Source organism: Leuciscus leuciscus, assembly GCF_965113295.1.
Source record: "Leuciscus leuciscus genome assembly, chromosome: 16".
Lineage (NCBI taxonomy): Eukaryota > Metazoa > Chordata > Actinopteri > Cypriniformes > Leuciscidae > Leuciscus > Leuciscus leuciscus.
In genome coordinates, this window is record NC_138740.1 from 23517634 (window position 1) to 23543557 (window position 25924).

Below are 25924 nucleotides of genomic sequence, written 5' to 3' on the forward strand. Positions count from 1 at the left end.
TGTGCCTTTCAAACACTGCTGATGGCAATTTCAGCTGAAAGGCTAAGCAGGGGTCTTGTTTTAGACTTGTTAGTGAACACACACACACACACACACACACACACACACACACACACACACACACACACACACACACACACACACACACACACACACACACACACACACACACACACACACACACACACACACACACACACACACACACACACACACACACACACACACACACACACACACACACAGGTAGAGCTCAGAAAGACTAATTGTCTTGTGGCCTGACGCTAGAGAGAGGCAGGATTAGCCCCTCAATTATTTGCTCGAATTACAGTGTGAACTTTTAGTTTCAAAAAATTACTACAGACTATTGAAGCAAACTGCTAATTTTCATTTACCTTAAAGAATTATGTTCTAAACATTTAAATAAATCATGTGAAAGAATGTCACTCTTTTCTTTGAAGAAAATATTACTTTGTATGAAGTCACTGAAATAGTTCAAACTGTAAAGATGAAAAGTTAGAATTTTCTGTATTGGTGTTTGATGCTAGTGTTTTTACTCTCAGTGTGTTCTGAGTGACAGTGTGTGTTATCTCAGTGAGGGTTGTGCATAGTGTTTGGCTGCACTGAGCCTGTTTTGAGCCATGTGTTAAGAGTTGTGTTTAGCTCAGGTGACTGTTGGTAGTGCAGACTGTAGTTAGAGTTTTGCACATGCAGCTCCAGTTGTGCTCACTGTCGTTTAGCAATCGAAAAAAACTGTAAGTACTAAACTTACTAAAACTCAAATCAAAATAAAGCTATATAGAAATACAATAAAATAAATAATAAAAAATGGCAAACGCGCATAACAGAAAAACTAAAATGGAAAATAAAGAAAAATGTGTACAATGAAAACTAAAATATATACTGTATATATAATGTTCACATTATGTGCTTTATCCATATTCACAGAATAAGATGACCTAGTACATATTTTGCATTCAAATGCAAAATAACCATAGGCTACTTTTTATCCAAAATGACAAAATTATAAAATATAAATATTAAATGAAAAACTAATTAAATAAATTAAAGTTATAGGCCTGTAGAATTATTATAAAATAATAGTAATAAACATGACAAAACCCTATATGCTATAAGACAATATATAGGCTATAAGACAATATATATATATATATATATATATATATATATATATATATATATATATATATATATATATATATATATATATATTAAAAGGATATTGTATTAATAACACAAAAAGAACACAGGCAAAGATAAAAAGACGTGTTATTCTGATTTGAATCGCAAGGGGGCAATAACGTTCAAGATATTGCGAGCATATTCACTGTCAGGACTGTCGTTCATCCTCAGAAAGGCTTTATGTTTGTGTGGAGAAAACAGCCATGGTTGAGATGCGGTTATAGCATGAATGATGTTGTGCTTCAAACAAGGAAGTCTAAATAATGAGTAGACCTACCCATATACCTAATGTGTGACATTTATTGTTTATAAGGCATCCCCGCGAAACTGTAACACCATTGATAAATTCAGCAGAAAATAAAAGAAATTAATACAGATTTGGAACAACTTGAGGGTTACTAAATTATGACAGAATTTAAATTTTTGGGTGAACTATCCCTTTAAACAAGGTTTAAGATGTTTTTGATATATTTAGTTACATGACCATGCATTGATTATGCAAACTTGCGAAGCAAAAGTGCCTCTTACCTGAGACTACAATGCCTGTGTGAAGACAAAAGGTGTTCAGTCTTCTCATAAACACAGGTTATAGGTTAGACACGACTGTTATTTGCCCACTCATAACAGTCAAGGCATAATGCGACATGACAGCCAATCTGACATCAGACACACTCTGTCACATGCAAGTTCCTGTGTCCCCAACACGTGCCTGATAGTGGAGCGGGACAGTGACAGCGTTTAGCATAATGTCTAAACATTTCATGACAGGGTGTCGAGAGACATTAAGAGCCCTTTAGCATGATAAATTATAGAAGCTCAAAGCGAGACCAGGCATTGTCATCAACCAATACAAAATTCACAAAACACAAATCAATCCAGAGTTGAATCCATAATTGAGCATCAGTATGATGTATCTTAATGATGATCATTTTAAGTGATGACTTCACATCATTCATATGTTTCTTCCTGTGTCATGCAGTAGCATGCTACGGTATTAGTATGCATTAATTGCAGTATACTGTTTGTATGCAGTAGAATACGTTAGCGTTCCATTTTGTATCAACGACCGTTTGGTTACATTGGCTATGTTTAGAAGAACAGAATACTACTTCACTATTTAATGTGTAGCCTACTCGGTATACCGCATACTAGTTTCTATAATAAATGGAGCACTATGCATTATAACTTTATTTAATTTAATTTAACAATAAATGTTTCAAAAGCCATGTCTAAAATACCCTACTGCTGGAGTAGCCTGTTCTGCATACTGTACACATTATGCACATTTTCTTTAACCACAGAATACCCAGATGCACTGTACATTTGCCAAAATTGGAATACAAATGCAAAATAAAAATTTTCCTTTATTTCCAAAAAGACAACAAAATGACCACAGGAATTATAAAAATATGTCATGTTCTTCTGAACATCTCGTGTGTGTGTGTGTGTGTGTGTGTGTGTGTGTGTGTGTGAAATGCATTGCAATAATCTTTATACAAAATGTATGCATTCAGGTGACCTTAAAATGTGCTTCGTGTGGCATCATTAATTGGTTTATTTTAAAGTCAAAATATTATGACCGAATTAACGTACTTTATACCAACAAAAAGATATGTGTTAGCGTCAGATCAGGTAGAAGTAGTTCCAAATGCTCATTTTCACTGTTGACCGCCACGCGCACAATCATAGGCAGGATTTAAAAAAAAAATCTGCGCGGTTTGGATTCCTGCAAGCTCCACATTTAGGTTTAAGTTTGTCCTACGTGACCTTGAGGGTTTGATAATGGTAGCTCGTTACTGTCAACATTGCGTGTATCTGCTGTGATCGCTAGCTGAATTTGTCCTAGTAAACATCTATAGGCTACTTAAAATAATAAATTAGCCATGTTACGATCCTGAATCTAAAGATAATAAATAGGGATGAAATGTGGGCTAACACTTCGTGCTCTCGCCAGATAACACAAACTGATGAGTATCGTGAAGAGGTGCACATTTGAGATGGTCCTAAATGACATACTCCTCAAGGTCATTAGCTTGACTGACTGTGTTCAAACATATGTGCCAACATCTGTTATAGGAGGGCATTTAGGTTTTCAGAGCCAACGCTGTTTCCCTGCAATATTTATTTGTATTCCCATCATGCACTACTTTGCCCTTTCAGTCTGGATTGCTGTAAGGGAAGAAAATAACACTATTAAAATTAAAATCAGTACTTTGTGGTCTTTCCTCCTAACAAGGTCATTTTTTACCCTCTGCTCTGCAAAACACAAGTGATCTTCAGAGCACTTGGACGGTTCAATACTTTGCATCTAAAATAACATTTCTAAGTATTAGATTCTGTCCCTGAAAAATAATTGAGTATATTTTTGGTCATGCATAGTCACGGCCACATATATTGAGTTTTTAATGAATGCTCTCTGCGTGGATATTGATGCAGACTACCTATAATGCCTCTCTAAGGAACAATTACTGTCATTAAGAACTTTGCTATAAAAGTTTTTGTTTTCTCCCTGTCAAAATGCATCTGTACCAGTCTCACTGGATCTAACTCTCTTGACCCTGGTATGGTGAGTGACTGTAGAGTACAGATACATACCAGCCCATCACAACTTACAGCATACATGATGTGATATATTTTCAAGTTTATATACATGGATTTTCTCTATATTGAGTGTAAAATAGTCATTTTTACATTGTATTTTCAGTCAACAGTTTAAAGAGAATCTTGCTGAGCAAGTTAGTTAAAGTCAAGTCTGTGGAACATTAAAATGTATTTTGAGAATTTTGTTCTTAGGAGTTCAAATAACTAAACCAAATAAAGACACAGAGGTGCGATTTCATGTCCATTGATATTTTACTAAAAAATGATCAAAATAAATATTTACAATTTTAACATATTAACCTAGTAAGGACACCACTTTCATCACAGCTTTAGAAACCATGGGGGGAAAAACCTAATGCCACTCTCCAGACACACTGAACTTCAATAAGCATCAGGATCACTGTGTGTGTGTGTGTGTTTGAGACAGAATGAGAGTAGAAGGCAGAGAGGAAAAAGAGGAGAGAAATTCAACAAGAGACAAACATTGTGTGCTTGAGTAAAAGTACATGTGTTTTTACCAAGATGTGGTGTTGTTGGAACAGGAGGAGCCATAAATTGCACTTTCAGATTAAATGCAAGTTGAACAGAACTGGGCAGAGAAAGATTGATCCGTTTTCCACGATGGTGTCCTGAAGCTTTGAAATTGTCCATGTGCTGTCCTTTCGTCCAGATGTCCATTGCTACAGTTTCTGGAGAACATGCTAAAGGCCTGAATGAGGTTACACAGTGTTTTTCATAAAAAAGGCCAAAGCTGAACTCTGACAATGGCTCTCACGATACAAACAGTGTCTTCAGAGGCGGTCAGTAGAAAGAACACTTTCTATTCTATTGTATTTCTATACACATTTGCGCAGTTGAGCTTGATTGGTTTCTCGTCCAACTGAATTTCTTTATATCATTCATAAAGACGTCTGCTCTAAAATGAATGGACAAACATTTAAATACTTCTCAATATTTAATTTTTTTTCAGTAATCACATAAAATCCAAAATAAAATATGCTTCTGTGGAAATAAAATAAAACAGTCTAGAGGGTACCATGGTCTATGACTGCACAGTGATTATGCAGGGCATGGCTTGGGAAAGAGCAGCGGCTGAGATGCACTGAGAGTGTGTGCCACATTCCCGAGAATCATGGTAGGTCACATAGGTCACTGGCACTGATAACATGCCCATGTTATTAAATCCATAAAAGTTCATGTACATCTACATATATCAAATCATCTTTTGAATGTTTTCTAACCATTATTGCGATGAATCCTTTGTCTAAAGATGGTTTAAAAAGAGAATTACACTCTGTCCACTACAGAATCGGCTATTTACAAATTCGTTAAAAAGCAAGCGAGTTGTACAGTCTTCTATTTACAAAACAATGTAAATAATTTATTTTAGTTATGATTTTATAGAATATATATATATATATGAACTTTTCTTCACAGTTTAATAAGTATTCATTAATACCATATCCTTGTTAATAATACCCTCTTGGACGAACAAATGCCCATTTTTAACTGTTAAGATGTCGAGTTGCGGTGTTTCAGTTTGGCGAGGGTTATGGCAGAGTGTTAGAACGAGCAGCTCATTTTTTTTTTCTTCGCCAAACAGGCTAACAAGATTCAGTTGAGTTCACTGTTCTTTCTTCCCACCTGCTTCACCCTCAAAGGCAGCACGAGTTCTTTGAATGTACATGACGGAAACACAGAAATCTTTGCGATAACCACCCTGCATACAGTATAGTATCTTGCGGTGGCACCTCGGGGTGTGAGAAGATCCTTTCGAAATCTACCTTGTCAGCACGATTGCTCAGCTTGGTGGCGTCATTGCTGTAGGGTCGGTTTTTCTGATGTCTGTTTTGCGGTCTTGTGGAGTTTAAGGCACTTGAAAGTTTTTGGTTTTCACGGTAAGTCGGACGACACCAGAGCCAGTCCGGAGCTCTGCCGCAGAGAGGGGCCGGAGTGGACAGCCTTCGGGCAGTCGGGAGTCAGGACGCGCCCGTTCTCGCCCACGCTCCCCGTAATGGACAGGCGCGCCTTGTTCCGCATGGCTTCGGTGAAGGTGAGCTGCGTCGGGAGAGAAAAGACAAAGCGGGGACAGGGAGAACGGGAGTCAGCTGTGCGTACTTAAAAGCCAGAGCATTATTATTTGAATGAGTGCACATTATCAGCAAGCACATACAAAAACACCAGATTATGACACAGTTCAGCGATGAAGCATCTCAAATACATCTGGCATAGTCATTTGGAGCCAAAAATTACTTGAAATTGACAACTAGGGGGTTTTCAAGACTATGCCTATGGTGAAATGATCGTCTTAAGCCTTGTTTAACTATTCTTCTTTACACGATAAAGAGAGGTTACCGCACTGGCCTGTGATTACAAACGTGTGCAGTCCAGGTACACCTCAGTCTTCAGCATGCACAAATATGTGAATGCAAGTCTCCGACTCGGAGCACACGTGGAGGAGACAGAACAAGGACGTCACAAACACATGAAGCTTTACCACGGGCTCACATACGGCAAGCTACGGCAGCGAAAACACAGGAACTCCACTTACGACTGCCGGGCACCTACGTACATCTGACCTCCTACATCTCTACTCCTTCAGTGGCGTAGACGTTGTAACCCTCTCTATATGTGGCTAAACTCTGAGTGCTGTGGGTGGGACTGGGGCCTGGTGAGGGATGGGGGCAGGGGAGGGGGACAGGACTGGGGAGAGGAGAGGAAGAGGGGCGACGTTCAGACTGTTCCACCTTCATTCTCTTGGCTTCGTTTCGGGACTTGTAGCAGAACTCGATGAGGGCCACCAGCATGGCCAGGCCCAGGCCCCCGACCAGAATGTAGAAGACCCCAGCCACATTACTGAGGCTGAGGGCCTGTGAGCTCTTGTCCTGGATGCGAGAGGAAGCAAAGGAACAGGAAGACAGGAAGTTAACGGGGCGGGAGCAGAGCGCACGTACATACACGCACACACACATTCAGAGCGCTAGTCTACGAATCTACTTGCTACCAAACACATTCACATTCACACACATTTACAATTTACAGACAAATCAATTCATATCCTCCCAATCAACCTTTCGCTTGCAGGCTAATCTGAAAAAGCTGATGTTTTTGTGGCGAATTCTGACAGGCATCAGTGCTTTGACAGCAATTTAAACAATTGACTTGTAATTAAAGGAGATGTTTTTCAATTTTATTTGTTGGCTAAGCTCTCAAATGGATCGCTAGCTCAATGTGCGATTACACACTGCGAGTTCTCAGAAACAGGATTTAACTTCTCGCTGTGTTTAAGCTCATCTCCACATGTGTCGCATTTCTCGCTTCACAAAAGTCAGGCTTGCTTGGCTTGTCATGCAAAAAGAAATCAATGGTACGCTCAGCTAAATAAACTTGGGACACCTTCAAAAAGCCCAGTCACTTCCATTCCTCTCAGGTACTAGGTATGTTACTAAAAACAAAAATCTATTTAGACATTTAGTGTGGAGAAGCAGGGCATGCTGGAACTATCTTGGTGCACATCTGAAATTTCCCTACAGATGAGCATGCGCTAGATACTGGTGACTTTCTACCTCACTGAGCATTAGACAACAGTGATGGTCCCAGACTGACCTTACTTCCCGAGTCCTTGGGTCCACACTCGCCCTTATCGTACCACCATTTGTTTTTCAGCTTGTCTAAGATGCCTGATTCGCTCAGTTTCAAAACGGCAAGGTTTACGGGGGTTCTTCAACCACGCAGAGGAATGTAACACAAATAACATAAATAACATCATAGGACATGTTATTTTATGTTATTCACTCATAACAGCTGACACAGCAGTTGCACTGGCAAAGTGACCGAGCCAATGGTCCCGTTGTAATACATGTCTCTGCGCTCCGTTTAGGGGAACAGTGTTTTATGGCCTGGCGCTGGAGCCACAGACATATGAACGGGACCTTGCTCCATCGCTTTAGGTAACGGGCGCATACTGCCACGGCCTTCTCTACTAATGCTGGAGGCAATTACTGTTAAACCACAACTATTGGAATATACCACAGGCACTAACCTTCCTGCATCCCTCTAACCAAGGTCATTATAGTAATGATTATTTGGTTTCATTCCAATCAGTTTTAGTCGTTACTTGTACATTATATATATTATGTATATTACATTATATAACATTTCTTTCTGTTTCAATTTTGCTAGTATTTTGTTATAACTGCCTCTACCTCTGACTTTAGAGCATGTCTTTAATACATATTCATAATGCGACACTGCAGCCTCTTTCAAAAGGACAATAAATGTTCTCTGCATTCCTATAAAAAATGCAGCGAATGCGCCTCAGGAGGAGAATAACAGGAACTGAAGAACACAACTACTTCAAAGGAGAAAAAGTTTCCTTGACGGGAAACGTGATGAATGACACGAGAACGGCGAGGGAATCTGTGCCCAGTATCCACGGCGAATATTTGTGCTCTGACAGTAATTGCGTTCCTCTCTCTCTTCAGGCTAAATAGGGTCAGGATGAAGGTCAGGTATGCGATTGCGCCCCGGCAGATGCTCCCGTTACAGAGGAAACTGTTTACCCGCGTTGGTTGACATAGTGGCTAACCTTCTCACCACCTCCTCCGCTGCCACACTCTCCTTTGTCGTACCACCACTTGTTTTTCAATTTGTCCAACAGGCCTTGTTCATTCAGTTTTAAAACTGCCAGGTTAACGGCACTTCTTGAAACGATAAAACATAGTTTGTCAGTAGCAGCAGTTTGTCATAGTTGAGCAGAATCCAATCAGGTTAAGTAAAGAAAGAGAGGGGTGGAAAGCTCTAGAGATTAGTTGCAAGTTCCCTCCCACTTCCCCTTAGAAAACACAGAACCACAGAGGACAAACCTCTCTTTTCCTGTTTTCATGTTAATTCACACCAGCCTTATTTGTCTACCCATAATACACACCTCCAGATGGAGGAATGGAAAAATCAATATCTGTTCTTCGCTTTGAACCCCTCCTCCCCAACCCAAGCTATCCTTATTTCCCATCCTCACTAGACCGCTTTACTATGTACTCAATATGTACTCAATATTGCTGTGAGATGCACAGAGGGACCTCACGATATTGAATGCCTGTTACTTTCCCTATATGCTGCTTACAGACAGTTTAAATGAGCACTAAGGGTTTAGGCCTCTGAAAGTGCTGAATGAGTTTGATCCTATTCCCCAAACCCCTTCATTCCCACCTTTGGCTCAGCCACAAGGGAGCTGGCAATGCAATTCTGCTCCTAAACACCAGATTGCACCTTTCCCTGCAGTTCTTAGAATGTTTATAGTTTCTATAGGTAATGATTTATAAATATAAGCATAGCCTTTTAATTAATATCATGTTACAAACTTGCTATGTCACATACAATGCCACCCAAAAGACCAGTGAAAATGCTTTTTTTTGTTGCATTTTCTAATAAAATTTTATTTTACATTTTAATTTTAAATTCAAATAAATTAATATAACGATCTGAAAAATAAAAGTGCAAATACTAACATATTTACTAAATTAAATATTCATAATTTTGTTTTAAATCAATAATAATAATAATTGTATTGAATGTCAGAAAATCCTTATAAATAAAGCAGAATATAAAATATTTATAAATTAAATAAATTAATAATTATGGTTAATATAATCAAAATAATTTTGTTTTAAATTACACAAACCTAAAATATTATATTTTCAATAACAGATAATTTTTTTCTTTCAAAATTCATAGATTTAGTCATATTAATATGAACATTAATATATACATTTAAATATTTAATAATAATAATATATCAAAATCAAAATCCTAAAACTTCAATAAATAAATAAATAAATATTTATGATGTGGACTTTTTGGACTCCATTGTATAAGTCTGATCTAGCTAATCTATGATCTAGTTAAGGGTCAAATGTATATGATGGGAATGATTCAAGAGAGGTTTATCCTGAATGCAGTTTATCCTGAATGCAACATTAATAAACACACAGCCCACAGGAACAAAGAACGGGAGAGGGAAAGAATGTAGTGAGACACATCTGAGCTGAGGAGGGGAAGAGAAAGAAGAGCATTAAGGGCACTGTGCTGTAGATCTGAAGCCGTGTGAATCTCCTGCACTGGTCTGACATCACAACAGCAGGAGAAAAGCTGCTACGCCATTGGATGTTCTTCCCCCCGGTATCAGGAGAAGAGTCAGACAGACCATGGTAACTCCTCAACAAAATGGCTGATCATGGGAGCTACCGTCATCTGTCATTGACTCTTCTCAGCCTTTCTGTACATGCTTCATGCTATACTTTAGTGTTTTTTTAAAGGGGTCATGAACTGAGGATTTTCCTTGATCTTTTGACAGTTAAGAGGTCATTATACTTTAAAAATATTCTGTAAGTTTCAAAACTAAAAACGTCCTTGTTATTCCAAAAACAGCTTTTATTGAAACCAAGGCTAGAAAACGACAGGATCTCAAAAGTGGTGACTTAGGACGTCAAAGGGCAGCGAAAGAACGCCTTTGCAGAAGAATATCAACGCCTACGTCTTTGGCGCCGCCCACTGTTTGCATTGTTATTTGATGAAAGCATTCGTGAGAGTGCAGAAATTGCGTTGCAGTGATGAGATCACTTCATTCACGCGATCAACAGACTGTCTTTCATCTGCTCAATGCTCATCATTGCTCATCATTTAGATCTTTAATAGATCTAAATATAATTTCTATAATCATTACTTTTCACGATTTGTTAATCTCGATAGCTGTAACAGTAAAAACATAGTAAAAGATTTTGGGCCCTATCTTGCACCCAGCGCAATTGACTTTGTACACCGACGCATGTATCATTCCTATTTTGCACCCAACGCACAGCGGACTTTTCCGTCCACAGATGCACGTCGGTAAATTAGGGAATGAACTTGCGCTCCCGTGGGCGGTTCGGCGAAAAGAGGCGGCGTGTTCCGGCGCAAACGTTCCCTGGTGCTATTTTGCAGTTTCAGAAAACAATTCCGCCACAGACCAGGAAAAACCTAGTCTAAAATCAGTGGCGTATTATTCAGATAATACTTTTTATTTTAAAGGCGCATGCTTGGCCATAATGTAGCGTGTGCACAACGTGCATACACTTTGCATCTCTCATCTACAGACACAGGCATCAGTTCACATTTTTGCAAACCATACATAATTACAAGGAAAAATATTACCACACAAGGGAAATCATTGTGGTGTCCATGAAGATGTAAAAAAATAGGCATAAATCTAGCTTACACATTTACCCAAAATTATATGCCTGTTTAACCGAAGCTAATTTGGGTGGGTTTCTCCCATCCCCATCCGTCACTTGACGGCCCTGACGAGAACGTTGGTCTCCTCGGCTGTGAACCGCTCCTTGCGTGCGCCAGGCAAATCCGCCGTAATAATAGCAAATCCGCCATGGAGCAAGCGCACCTGCTTTTAAATGGAATGTGAGATGACGCTCTGATTGGTTTATTTCACGTTATACCCAAACCACACCTCTGAGTAATGTAGCTACTTCAGACCAACCCATTTTAGATTTGCGTCGACATCTCACAGCAGACACGCCCCTTCAAACAGAGCGTTCAAATCAGAGGCTAAAATCAGGCTAGGAAAACGTCTTCTAAATTTTTTTTCTAAATTATGACAATTTTTGATGTATAAATCATACTAAAATTATAAGGGTACCCCAGGAAACATTATAAAATAATAAAATATTCCAGTTCATGACCCCTTTAATTTAATGTCTGTACCTCCCAGTCTATGTGGGAAAGAGATTTAGGTAGCGTCAGACTAGGCAGAATATTCACAGGCTTGTCCGAAATTCACATTCTTTGTTAAACATCCAGACATTTCATCTCAAAAAGTCAGTGGCATTAACATGCATGCATTAGTTTGAAATCACCTGCTTGAGGCTACATAAAAAAAAAACAAAAAAAAAACATATAGCACTATGTATTCAAGACCTTTAACTGCACACAAGAACACAAGAGAAAAGCAAAACGAAAGAAGAGAAAAATAGAAATAGGCACGCCAGGGAAGGTGGAATACCATAACAACACATGACATATTGTTATACTACTCCACCCACCTTAACTGTGAGCCCTTGGGCGTGGCCACCCCGTAGCCTTTGGAGTCCAGGTTGCCTCCCACTTTCATGGTGTCGCAGGGTTTGCGCTGCTCCGTGTACTCGTTCATTGTGGACTCCAGCAGGAAGGCGTACTTCCCTTTGGACTTTCTCACCCGTGCCACGCCCTCTCCCGTGGTCTTCGTGAACACCGTGGGCTCGGCCGACTTCATGTAGCTCCACATTTTCTCATACACAGCGATCTTTGACCTCTGAAAATTGGGGGAAAAGGTACAGAATGCAAGTGAAGTGTGCAGGGAAAGTGTGGAGGGTGCCGATTATTTAATTAGACATTGAATTACAGATCAGAGGTTCTCAGACTTGTGGGATCGTGGGAGATTTTCATGAATGTATCTCATTTAACATTTATAAATTAACAAACTCATCTATGAATTATAAATTAATATACACTTCAATTAATATACCGTTCAAAATGTTGAGGTCAGTAAGATTGTTTTGAATACGCTTATTCAGCAAGGACACGTTAAATTGATCAAAAGTGACGGTAAAACATTTATAATATATGCTGCTCTTGAACTTTCTATTCATCAAACAATCCATTTCAACATTGATAAATATTTCTTGAGCAGCAAATCAGCATATTAGAATGATTTCTGAAGGTTCGTGTGATACTGAAGATCACAGGAATAAATTACATTTATTTTAAATTGAAATAATATTTTACTGTATTTGTTGATGTAATAAAAGCAGCCTTGGTGAGCATAAGAGACTTCTTTAAAACACCAAAAAATTACAGACCCCAATTTTTGAATGGCTGTATATATTAATAAATATAACTTTAAATATAAAAAACAAATAACTTATTCATATTTATAGGTTTTTCAAGTGTCATTTTTATCTTCATAGGCCATATATATTTATTTATATATAATTTTTTACATTAAATATTGTCAAATGTAGGCTTCAATATTATCTGAACCCTAAAAGTGAACTTACTTGACAATGAAAGATGTATATAAAGTAGTAAAACCTGTTCTTGTTTGCCAGTTTTGTAGTTATACATATAAGATATAGCATTTAAGTTTAATTCTGTGATGTGGATGTGGAGTTATAAGAATAAATGTTTTTAGTTTTTTTTGTGGATCAAAAAAGTTGTGGACTGAGAACCCCTGGTGTACTTTATAATTAAAAACATATTTTCTAAGCTTGGTTTATTAATCTGTGGGTTTTCACAGAATCTCTTTTTTCTTCTAATCCAGCACTTGAAGTCATCTAGTTTTGGAGTCATTTATTCCTTTCACCCCCCTTAACAAAACACTGCCGCCCTCCCCTCAACCCATTAGCTTTGCCCACTCACCCTGAAGAACTCTTTGGTGGAGCCTGAGTCTAGAGTACCATACGCTATGTCTGTCTGCTTGGCCAGGTCCTCAGCACTCTCAATGGGCGACACCATCCTCTCCACAGTGAGGAAAGCAGCCAGGTTGGCTGTGTAGGAGGAGATGATGATGAGGGTGAAAAACCACCACACTCCACCCACGATGCGTCCAGATAGAGACCTACACCGCCGGAAAGGGAGAGAGTGGAGAGGAAAATGACCATTCAAGGAGAGTTTGAAGGAGCGGTGAATGACAGTGCAATGAAAGAAAGGATAACATTGGAAAAAAAAGAAGGGTAAAGGAAAAAACAGGAGAGAAATATTTTGTCAGAAACATTTTGTTAATTTTTAACCATTAAAAAAAAAAAAAAAAAAAAAAAAAAAATATTGAATAAAAAATAAAGAAATTGTTTGTTAATTGTTTCAAACATGTATGGTGTTATTTCTTCCAGGTATACTATCGTTCAAAAGTCAATGTCCTTTTTTTAAAAAGAAATTAATACTTTTTTTCAGCAGACACATTAAATTGACCAAGGGAACGTTTACACAACAACGATGTGCTAAAAGCGGAAACGTTTTTTCTTTGTACAGATGACAACGTTATCAAAATCATCCCCATTCACACAGATACGCGAAAACGACTAAAAGCGCTATATAATGCATGCCAGACAAGTTGTTGGCGATGTCACTTTGTAAAGAATGACTACGCGCCTGTGCACATTCGCATTCAAACACGCCCGCCTATAGACTAAACACGTAAAACGCATGTGCATGCTGTCACCGTTTTCACACATTCACGTTTTTGTAGTTTACACTGAGATGATAACAGTATCGTTTTCAAAAACTTGCACTTTGAAACCTGTTTTTAAATGTTTATGTTTTCAGGCCACCAAAAACGCTGTTGTCGTGTAAACAAACAGCTAAAACAAATAAAAAGTGTTCTGTTTTTAGTTGAAAACGGTGTCGCGTAAACGGACCCCAAAAGTGACAGTAAAGACATTTACAATGTTACAAAATATTTATATTTCAAATAAATGCTGTTATTCTTTCTATCCTGAAAAAAATCCTGAAAAGAAAAATGAAGACATGATGGTGAGTTAAAGGAGAAGTTCACTTTTGAAAAAACTTTTGCTGATAATTTACTCACCCCCATGTCATCCAAGATGTCCATGTCTTTCTTTCTTCAGTCGAAAAGAAATTAAGGTTTTTGATGAAAACATTCCAGGATTTTTCCACATATTATGGATTCCATTGGGACCCAAACGGTTCAAGGTCCAAATGACAGTTTCATTGCCGCTTCAAAGGGCTTTAAACGATACCAGACGATGAATAAGGGTCTTATCTAGCGAAACGATCGGTCATTTCAAAAATAAAATAAAAAGTTGACGTTTTATAAGCACAAATGTTCGCCTTGCTCTGTTCTGTGATGCGCGTTCGTGACGTCACGTAATACGCAATTACGTTGAAAAGGTCAAGTTTGATGTGTTTACAAATGTGCGGAAGGAGGACCATATAAACATTTTCAAATGTATTTGTGTCAGTTTATCGTTTAAAATGCCCATTTCGTGTGCGCATCCTGAGTGTTTTAATATTAAAAAGCCAAAAAGAACATTTTCTTCAATTTTTCAAGCGTGACCTTTTCAACGTAATTGCGTATTACGTGACGTCACGAACGCGCATCACAGAACAGAGCAAGCCGAACATTTGTGCTTATAAAACGTCAACTTTTTATTTTATTTTTGAAATGACCGATCGTTTCGCTAGATAAGACCCTTATTCATCGTCTGGTATCGTTTAAAGCCCTTTGAAGCGGCAATGAAACTGTCATTTGGACCTTGAACCGTTTGGGTCCCAATGGAATCCATAATATGTGAAAAAATCCTGGAATGTTTTCATCAAAAACCTTAATTTCTTTTCGACTGAAGAAAGAAAGACATGGACATCTTGGATGACATGGGGGTGAGTAAATTATCAGCAAAAGTTTTTTTAAAAGTGAACTTCTCCTTTAATAAATAACAAAACTTTTTTGCTGAACGTTTCTTTTTAAAATCTATGGAAGCTTGTTTCCGCAGCAGAATAAAAAAATAAAAAAGGTAATTGTGACTTTTTATCTCACAATTCTGACTTTTTTTCTCACAATTGTGAGTTTACATCTCACAATTCTTTTTAATTCAGAATTGCGTGTTATAAAGTCAGAATTGCATGTTATAAAGTCGCAATTGCGAGTTATAAAGTCAGAATTGCGTGATATAAAATCGCAATTGTGTTATAAAGTCAGAATTGTGAGATATAAACTTGTAATTGTGTGTTATAAAGTCAGAATTGTGAGATATAAACTAAGATATATCTTTTTTTTTTTTGAAATGGACTTTATAACTCGCAATTGCGAGTTTATATCTCTCAATTCCGGGGAAAAAAGTCAGAATTTGCAAGACGTAAAGTCGCAATTGCGAACAATTGTGACAATTGTGTCACAATTGTGACAATTGTTTGTCACAATTTTTCACAATTGTGACTTTATATCTTGCAATTCTGACTTTATAACGCAATTGCGACTTTATGTCATGCAATTCTGACTAAAAATAAATAAATATCAATATAAAATAAAGAGAAATACAGTTTTATTATCTTTTTTTATTTTTTTTATTCTGTGGCGGAAACAAGCTTCCATAAAAATCAGGTCTATAGTGACCCTACAGAAGGTACTGTAGATCTTCAGTAGATTACAGTATAAAACTCAGTCTGTCAAAACAGTCTTTCAGTGCAGAGATCTTTTAATTGACTCTGTGTAGGTGAGGGTCTCCTCCACTAAAAGGGAGATCTCTCCGACCGGTTGCCATGAAGACAGATTGGCTATTTAGAGTGGGCTGGCAGGAACGTCAACCATGATGGGGGCGAAGTGTTAAATCCCAACGCTGTTTAAATTCTCACCTCACCATGCATATCAGTTTACAGGATGTCATTGTGAATTTATGCAGGCCTGTGTTCCTTTTTCCGCTGTCAAGGAAACATTCCTGTGTTAAGACGCAGTGGTTATTATAATAATTCGCTTTTAAGAATGGACTCAAGGTGGGCCGTCACCCTCCTGAGGTTTGAATCAGAGAACACCGTGTAACTTAAAATCCAAGAGAATTAGTCACTGCTAAACACTAACCTGCATGCAGACGCACCATTCAGGCCCGGTGACGTCCGGGTATCAGATGCGCCGGGCCTCGCGCTAACAGTGGCTAATCGATTTGACTTCATGAGACAAAGGCAATTTAATAAGAGCCTAAATTGAGTGGACGCGAAACCAGTGAGTCACCCCTCGGCCCGCTCTGATGCCCTGCCGCTTGGCATACAGTATCATTCATAAAGACATATGATCCATGAACAAATAGGAATTCTCTCTGGTCCTCATAATGTCATTTCTTGTAATACAGACCCTCTGATCACAGCTCAATGATAAGAATCAAACCGTCTCTGTGGATTTCACACATACTCACAAGCACAAAATAAGCAAACTACTACCAGTGTATCCCTCAAAGCAGCTTATTATCAAAGGAGTGCCATTAGAGCTGTGAAACGGGATGTGTTACTGTCAGTGAGACTGCGCATTACTCACTACGCCGCTTTCATGCAGATTTCTCGTCGAAAAGAACACATCAGCATGTGTGTGTATTTGAGCAAAAGAATGCTTGGTGAATTTAAATAACATTCTGAAAGGTTTGTAAAGGTGTACCCGGGTAGACTCGTGGAGGGAGTCAGAGAGAGAGAGAGAGAGATGTCGGGAGAGAAAGGAATGGAGAGACCTTGACATGCCGTAGACAAATGGAAAGGTCACTGCCCGCAGCCACAGTGAGCCTCCAGTATTTTATTTATTCATGGCTTCCTCTCTACTGCTCTGATTAAGATTTAATACCTGCAAATCAATTTCTCCATGCATGAGACTAGAGTCATTCACAATCATACTCCACATTACTGATCTCCGCTTCCACTGGCAAATTGGAAAAATAAAAAAAGCAAGCTCTTACATTAGCTCATTAAAAATACATCCATTCCTATTTGGAAGCAATTTCTGTCTCTTGGCATTGTCATATACAGCATGTGGCGTCTTCAAACACCTGGATGTCTCAGTGTGGCCTAAACATTACAGAAACTTGACTGTGTTACTTGTAAATTGCGCTACGCTGAAACGGTTTCTCATTGAGGATAGAAGGTATTTTTTACATTGGAAGTGGTCAAGTATTTATCCCCATAGTTTGAATGCATTTACAAAGGCTATATCAGAGATTTTCAAATGTTTTGATGTCAAGAATCCTCGAATACGATGATCCACTTTCTAAAATAAAATAAAAAGTATCTACAGTACACTACTGTTCAAAAACTTGGGGTCTCTTTTAATGTCTTTTAAGGAATCTCTTATGCTCACCAAGGCTGCATTTATTTGATCAGAAAAATAGGACAACATTATGAAATATTACTGTAATTCAAAAAATAAATGTTTGATTTTAATATATTTTGTATGTTATTTATTCCTCTGTTAGCATAGCTGAATTTTCATTACTCATCACTCCAGTCTTCAGTGTCACATGATCCTACAGAAATCATTCTAATAAGCCGATTTGGTGCTCAAGATACTTTTCTAATTATTATCAATGTTGAAAACAGCTGTGCTGCTTAACATATATTTTTTTCAGGATTCTTTGATGAATATAAAAGTTCAAAAGAACAGTATTTATTTTAATCAATTTAATACATCCTTGCTGAAAAGTATTAATTTCCTTCAAATCAGTAAGAAAAACATTCTTACTGACCCCAAACTTTTGAATGTTATAGTATATATTTTTATATGCATAACCCATTTATACGTATTTGTATGAGAAATTATAATTTGAACTTTATATACTATTTAATATCAATATTAATGCAATAATAAAAAATAAAAAAACATAAAAATACACTTTGTAAAATCTTTTTCTTTTCCTTAAAAATTTCTGTTGAACTTCTAGCATTCCCTTTGTGGCTGCCTGGGGCGCCTAGGCTATATCACTCACTTTTGCATTTCATGACTTTTTAATGTGGAATCAGTGTATTTACTCAAGAATCAAAACGGCTGGAAACAATGCTTCTCTCCCCTGAGTGTTCCATTTCTGACAAAAATGATCGGTAACACTTTAGTTTAGGATCCTATTCTCACTATTAACTAGTTGCTTATTAGCATGCATATTACTAGGATATTGGTTGTTTATTAGTACTTATAAAGCACATATTAATGCCTTATTCTGCATGATCTTATTCTACATCCCTTAATCCTACCCAATACCTAAACTTAACAACTACTTTACTTACTATTAATAATCAGTAATTAGAAGTTTATTGAGGCAAAAGTCATAGTTAATAGTTAGTTAATAGTGAGAATTGGACCCTAAACTGAAGTGTGACCAAACTGTCTTAACAGCTGTCCTTTTTATTCTCAATCTCATACACACAAAAAAAAAAAAAAAACCTCACACCCTTTTTACAGACTGCGATGACGTGTTTGAACGGTCATCAGTATCGTAAATCCTGCAACGTTTTTTAGATTTTCATTTTTGTTTAATGTACATTTATAACCATACTTTGTATTATATTACCTTTGCATCAAATTACAAAAAAACAGTTAACGCTGCTGTGAGGGTGTTTCTAATACAGTGGCTGTGGGAGTGACGGTCAAATTGACATCTTTCTCTCTTCTGACTGCTATTATCAATCTCTCTATTTTTTTTTTTCTCTTTTTGAAAGTTGTGAAAACACTATTGTGGAGTTTTACTTTAGCTATTTAAAGCAAATGGGAACACAAAAAATATATTTAATGTGTTCTCTCATTCATCGCTATAAAGGTTTACCCAACTATGATAATTTCCGCTTCTGAGAAACCTGTAAATGTGAAAAGGGTCTATTGTCATGAAAACTTAGGATTTTAGGCGGTAGAATTTAGGGCGGTTGCACCTGTGACTTCAAGGGCAGAAAAGTCCACCGCTGCTCTGAGACAAAAAACTAGTTTGACTGGATAACGCTAAAGCACCAATAGCTTTTAGAAAATAAATCCAAACGTCACAGATAACCATGACACACAATTTCTAGTCTAGAACACTTCCCATCATGGCCTGCTCCTACAATGCATGTCATGCGCACAATGCCCCTATTGCTTCTAACATGGAGAAAAGAGAGGTATTCAACTGCACTTGTCTAAAAAAAATTACGTTATCTTGTTTGAAAAGGTCAGATTTAATGGCATTATTTGTGGCATCATCTGACTATGTCACATGCTTTACTTGTAATGCAGCACATATCACATGCTACTTCAGGGATGCGTTTCATCTGTATATAGCCATAAATCTAAAAAGGAAATTACAGTTCAAGGGTATCAACTTTTATCCCAGAGTGTCTTATGTAGATAAATGATTTGTGGGCTGAAACCATCATTTTGACATGGAGAAAACCTGGGGCAAAGCTTCCTCTGCTGTAGCGTAATCTCCTTTCTCTCATTTCCGTCACTGTTACAGCATTGGCCTGGTGAGTCAATCATATCCTTACATCACTCCCATGATCTCTCTTTCCTTCTAGCCCTACAATCGTTCCCAAGCCATCTGAGGAATAAAAGAAGTCAGTGAATAGAGGCAATTACTGGAGCAAGATCGACCATAAAACACAAAAGTAGGAACAGAAGAAGAAAGCAAGAGAGAGGGGGATAGAGGGAGGGGGATAGAGAGAGACAAAGAAAAAAAAAGTGTTCTTTGACATACCAGGAAAAAAAAACATGTTTGTAAAACGAGAGATGAAATCCTGTCATAGATGCTAAGAAACAAAAAACAAAAAACAAAAAAATTGTATTTTGACCAACAGCAACCTCACATTTTCCATACATCCTACACCTGCAAACACAAGCATTCTTATAAACATTCGTCAGCTTCACACACACTTTAATAAATATTACCCAGCCAGTGCAACCGAAGCACTTCAAGGACTTGACACTTCAAGAAAAGGCTTATCGAAAGGTTTTAAAACTCGCGACCCAATCTTACAAGCAGCATACCGAACCTATGACTATCATTAGCATATCTTAATTCCCCGTTCATCCCGGGATGCAATTCCATTCACCGAGGCTGCATGTGTTCGAATCTGAAAATTAGGTTTTTTTTAATCTTCCCATGTCTGATAGGGTCTGCTGCCCACATGCATTACAACTACAAAATCAGCGCAATAGCGCACACGCCAGATGCTGGCTGTTTCCGAGGCCCAGAAAGATGCTCTACCTGTCTGCTGATGACACCTGCCAGCCCGCCTGAGCCAAAAACACGACAGGGAAAACAGGCAAGAGTTATGACCCTGTCCGGCCCCATCACACAACACTCTCTCAGCATTTTCATACCCATCATTCCCACATCATACTCATCAACCATCTCCCCTACAAACTGTGAACAAGAAGTATACATGTAATAGAGTGGCGCTAAATGAAACTGAATTAATTACATGCGGATTAACTGTAAAAAAAAATTATAATAAAATAAAATGCCTCAAAATGACAAAATCAATGCCTTAATCTACCAGTGCAGTGAATCAATATTTCAATGGTAAATGATTCTTATCATACCACCAAAGCTGAAGTGTATCATTTCTGCACTTCTAGCATCACAAAAATTAAATATAATAACGTATAACAAACTTTTCTTAAACCAAATATGATGATCCACTTGCTAAAATATAAAGGCAGCAATACAGTATCTTCCTGTATAAAGATAAATTAATACTGTGAAAAAATGTTCTAAGTGCGATATTATGACGACAGACAGCATGATGATTGCAAAATTTAATAAATGGTTTTGTCATTCTACTAAATCCAAAACAAATAACAATAACAACAACAACAACAACAAAATAGTATTATTAGTAGTACCAGTATTATTATTACTAAATCTGAAACTAATAATAATAATAATATTAATATTAGTAATAGATTGATTATAATAGTAGTAACAACAACAACAACAATTTCCTGTATACAACTACTTAACACGTATTAATATTAACTAAAATATTAATTGTGATATTATGAAGACAACATCTTGATTACAAAACTGAATCTGGAAAGGCTACTTTTCATTATATTAAATGTGTATCTTTTTTTCTACACTAACAGGATGGTGAAAAACTACAAATGTTTTTCACGAAAAAGATGTGCTACTTTGGTTTTTATTTCTTACGGTTAAAAACTTGCCCTCCTAGCAACTGCTTGGAAAGTTCACAGAGCCCAGTTTGAAAACCCCTGTCTTAGACTATAAACTGTCCTGTGACAGATGGGTTTGGCTCCATTATGCTCCAAGAAAATGGAATGTGAAAATGAATATCAAATCAAATCAATCAGTACAGTGCTGTGGGATAGGACAAAGTATTTTACCATCAAAAAATTACACACTTTAGCTGTTAAATATGCATAAAGCTATAAAGTGCTTAAGAAAAAGAAAGCAAATCTGCACATTTGAATAACCAGTAGGCTATTACACAGGGAAGAGGAGGAGGAGAAGGAAAGGACAAGTACCGGCACCTGGGTAACGCTGCTGTGCAATTGCGTCATCTTGTCTAAATCAAGAACACTGAGGTAAAGGCACAACGCTGACTAAAGAGAATTAATGGCATGTACTAAAGAAAATGAATGGAAGTGCTTTTTTCTGCTGTTTTTCACCGCTTATTAGCTCCTATCCAGTTCATGAATCCTTATTAGTTGTATGAAAAAACGTTGAAGTGCATGATTCTTATAAGTCCTAAATGGGTCCTCTTAAGCCAAATCTAAAACCATAGGCCCTCTACAGCACTGTGATGTTCAGGCTATAGAGCAGTGAAGATAGACACTATGGTTTTGACGGCTCTCTAAGTACCTGCTGTCTTCCTCCATGTGCTGTGCTTTTTACTGCTCTTCTCTTCCCCTTGGCCTGTCATGAGTGATTTCTTATCTGGTGGGGGCTGAAAAATAAAGCCTGTTTTTTTCTCTCTTCTCTTGATAACACTTCTTAAAGAGCTCTATCGTGGTCATGCAGGTGCTTATTACACAGAGAAAAGAGAGGGTGTGTAAGTGAGAGCCAGAGCCGCAGCGAGCCCAATGTTTTAAACCCGCAGGCGAAGGACGGAGCAAGAGACAAATAACAAAAACAAACTGTCACACAGAGTAACGATGAATGACTAGCACATTTCCCGTGAGATTTGAGAAGTAGCCGACAGGACAGACGAGCGATATGTGGACATCAACGGGACATAGCAATGGGGCAATGAACGATCGCCTTGTTCCGGAGCACACCGGACCGCCCACTGGCTTCACTAACGGTGAAATTCATCAAGGTGCAAAGTGGGATGACACCTCAATTACTTACTGAGGAACAGGTGAAACAAGGGTGATGTATTCAGTAAATACAGAGTAAGTTTCAAGTGATAATTCACCCAAAAATGAAAATTCAAAGCCTGTTTGACTTTCTTCTGTGGAACACAAAAGAAGATATTTTGAGGAATGTTTCAATTGATTTTGTCCATACAATGAAAGTCAATGGGGTCCAAAACAATATTGAACTTATCAATATTCAACCAATATTGAACTTCACTAAATTTCTTTAAATGGATAATGGATATTCCCAAAAATATCTTGTTTTAGAAAATAACATCATTTTTGGGTGAACTGCCCTTTTTAGACTGACACTTGCTAAATACAAATGCAATATGACCACATCAGTAAACACGTTTACATGCACTCCATTCGATTTCAGTTGAAGTACAACAACAATCATTTGTCATGTATTTAATCCTTCAAATGTTGTGTCATGTACACTACCATTCAAAAGTTATTTGAATGTTTTAGAAAGAAGTCTCCCTTCTGCTCACCTAGGCTGCATTTATTTGATCAAAATACAATAAAAACAGTAACATTGTGAAATATTACTACAAATTAAAATAACTTTTCTATTTTTACATACTTAAAAAATAATTTATTCCCTATTGATGACAGAGCTGAATTTTTACTTCAGTGTCACATGATCTTTCAGAAATCATTCTAATATGCTGACTTGGTGCTTAAGAAACATTTCTTTAAAAAACAGTTGAAAACTGTTTAAAAAAAATTAAGTACTGCTTAATATTTTTTTGTGTGGAAACTGACACTTTTGTTTTGCATTCTTTGATGAATAAAAATCTTTTTTTTAAAATAGAAATCTTTTGAAACATTTGAAACATCTTTGTCACTTTTGATCAATTTAATGCATCCTAGCTGAATAGAAGTATAAATTTCAATAAAAAGTCAAATCTTTTTGAATGGTAGTGTATACTTGGAAAGACAGCAGCTCAACTACAAAAAACACAGTAGCTGGATTATAATTGTGCATGTAAATGTTCTTAGTGATGCCGGTTGTGATTGGTTGTTTTCCCGCTCCCCAAAGATCCAAAGCAGACACAATGAATAAACACTGAATGTTAATGCAAGTTCCCCCATTTGGCTTGCCTGTATGTTCTTTAATTCAGACTCGGACAAAACTCGTCATCAAATCACTATGGAAACTACAGCAATGACTCTATTTCAGGTATCAGATATGACCATATCAGAGACATTAACTGTGTTCATTTCCACTGCAATATATGTTTTTTATACGGTCCTCTCAAGAAATTTTTATTTGGTGTTTTAAGTTTGCTGACCTGGGCGAGATGTCGCAACCCTGCTGCATGAAGGCTCCCAGGGAGAACCAGAGACTGTTGAAGATCCCAAACTCATTAGGGGGCTGGTCGCTAGGCAGACCGTCAGTGCCCTCCTCGGGCTCCTCGGTGTGCCACTCGTACGGGCTGAAGCGGCTGACCAGGAAGAGCACTACGCTCACCCCTATGTAGGCGAACACAATGCACATCCAGATCTCGTAGGCCAGCGGGTCCAGGAAGGAGAAGACGCCCGGCTTGGATTTCTGGGGCTTTTTAATCATGATGGAGATGCCCAAGCTCATGAAGGGTTTCGAGAAGTCTATGACCTCCTCCCGGACCAAAGTGATAGTCAATGGGGCCACAGCGATTTCCGCTTTCTAGAACAAAAGAAAAGTATGTTTCATATCAATCTTTGTCCTTAATCACTTCCTGTGCACACTTGTTTAAAAACAAAACAGACGTAATGACATTGCTAAGTTTATTAACTAAGCCATTTGACTGGATAAGCCGATGCAACACTAAATATTTGCAGTTTTTATATTCAAAGCTGAGATCTCATATTTGAATATTATATTCAGAGGAGAAAAGAGTGAATAAAAAGAGAAAATAAAGCATAATCTACTGATTTCCCCCTCTCCTTGCATCACATTTTACAACTTCTCTAATTGAACAAGGCTTTGCATATTAATGTAAAAAAATCCAAGCAGTTAATCCAAGAGGCTTAATACTGAGGTTTAGTTTTTGGGGAGAGGGATAAACTAATCAATGCAAAGAAAAAGAAAAATGCTTACAGGACTCGAGAGAAAAAACTGTAGAGTCTAAAGTCTGGCTGTACGTTTTGCTGCATGGTAAATCCAAAAACTAGATTATTGTTGGTGACTTAGTGACACTTTTAGACCTTGTCAGGACTGCGTAAGACTAATCCAAAAAAGAAATTAAAGTTTCTCATAACTGCCCGACACTTTCAAGAGCAAAAAAAACAACAACTTCTGGGTTGCATTTTCCAGGGCTCAGCAAAAATCTACAAGATGACAAGCATTGGCTGAATGCAGTGTTCATTAATAAACATCAGCCTCTGAAAGGTTGTTGTATTTCTTTTTTTCCTCTTCACCAGTTATAGAACTTAATGTTTACTCAAAAATTGGCTGTAGCCATTGATTTCCGTAGAAGGAAGAAAATAAATAAAAAATACCTCACCTGTCTACCAACATTCTTTCAAATATCTTCTTTTGTGTTCAACAGAAGAAAGAAACTCATACAGGTTTGTATGCTGAAGTCAGAAGATTGCAAAAAGTAAGAGATAAATAATTTACCCCGTACACCAGCTCCCCAACCATCCCGTTCCAGATCTTTGTCTCTGGGTCCCGAGCTCCATACTTTCCATCTGGCACGATGGATATCTGGTACTTGAAACCAATGTGTTTAGCAATTTCAAATGCCAGATCCACGCAGTATCCCTCATATTTCTCGTTCCCATCGTACAACTCCCAGTTCTTCTTCAGCATTACATACGGCCCTTCCTGAACGAACAAAACAACAAAGTACTTTCAATGGGCAACATGTTACACTTTTGTAAACCAGCAAAATGTTTAAAGTGCTGAAATTTAGCCATGCCGTAATATTTCATTAGCATTATATATTCTAAATATGATATATTGTGGAGTTATAGACAAATATAGCTGTTTTAGAAGAGTTATTAAAGATAATTAAAGCCATTATGTTCGCATGTACAGTATGTGATTGATTTACTAATCAAATGTTAGCCATAAAGAAACTATTGAAATAAGGACATATTGCTTTTTTAAATGAACATTCAATATTCAATAGTCAATATTCTCCACATTCCTTAATAAAAACAATAAAGATTTTCAGGGTAAATGTGTATGAAACCATAACAACAGGGTTCATACAAGCATTAAGATATCATAAAAAGCACACCAAATGTGCACTATGTACTATACATGATTCA

General features: G+C 37.5%; 1 protein-coding gene across 8 annotated transcripts in view; it reads right to left on the bottom strand.

The window, feature by feature from the left end:
* Positions 1 to 4043: 4043 nt before the first annotated feature.
* gria4b (glutamate receptor, ionotropic, AMPA 4b) overlaps positions 4044 to 25924 on the bottom strand; it is a 94237-nt gene continuing 72356 nt past the window's right edge. For 2 of the 8 annotated variants that reach the window (XM_082142088.1, XM_082142094.1), the window contains 7 exons: positions 25269 to 25475; positions 23959 to 24332; positions 13249 to 13447; positions 11895 to 12142; positions 8393 to 8507; positions 6552 to 6689; positions 4044 to 5862 (listed from right to left, as the gene is read on the bottom strand). In XM_082142088.1, coding sequence (XP_081998214.1) covers positions 5698 to 5862; positions 6552 to 6689; positions 8393 to 8507; positions 11895 to 12142; positions 13249 to 13447; positions 23959 to 24332; positions 25269 to 25475 — 1446 coding nt within the window. In that variant the 3' untranslated portion in view covers positions 4044 to 5697. Of the gene's footprint in view, positions 5863 to 6355; positions 6690 to 7410; positions 8508 to 11894; positions 12143 to 13248; positions 13448 to 23958; positions 24333 to 25268; positions 25476 to 25924 lie in introns of those variants that run through there. The other 6 variants (XM_082142090.1, XM_082142091.1, XM_082142089.1 and 3 more) reach the window with 6 other exon arrangements.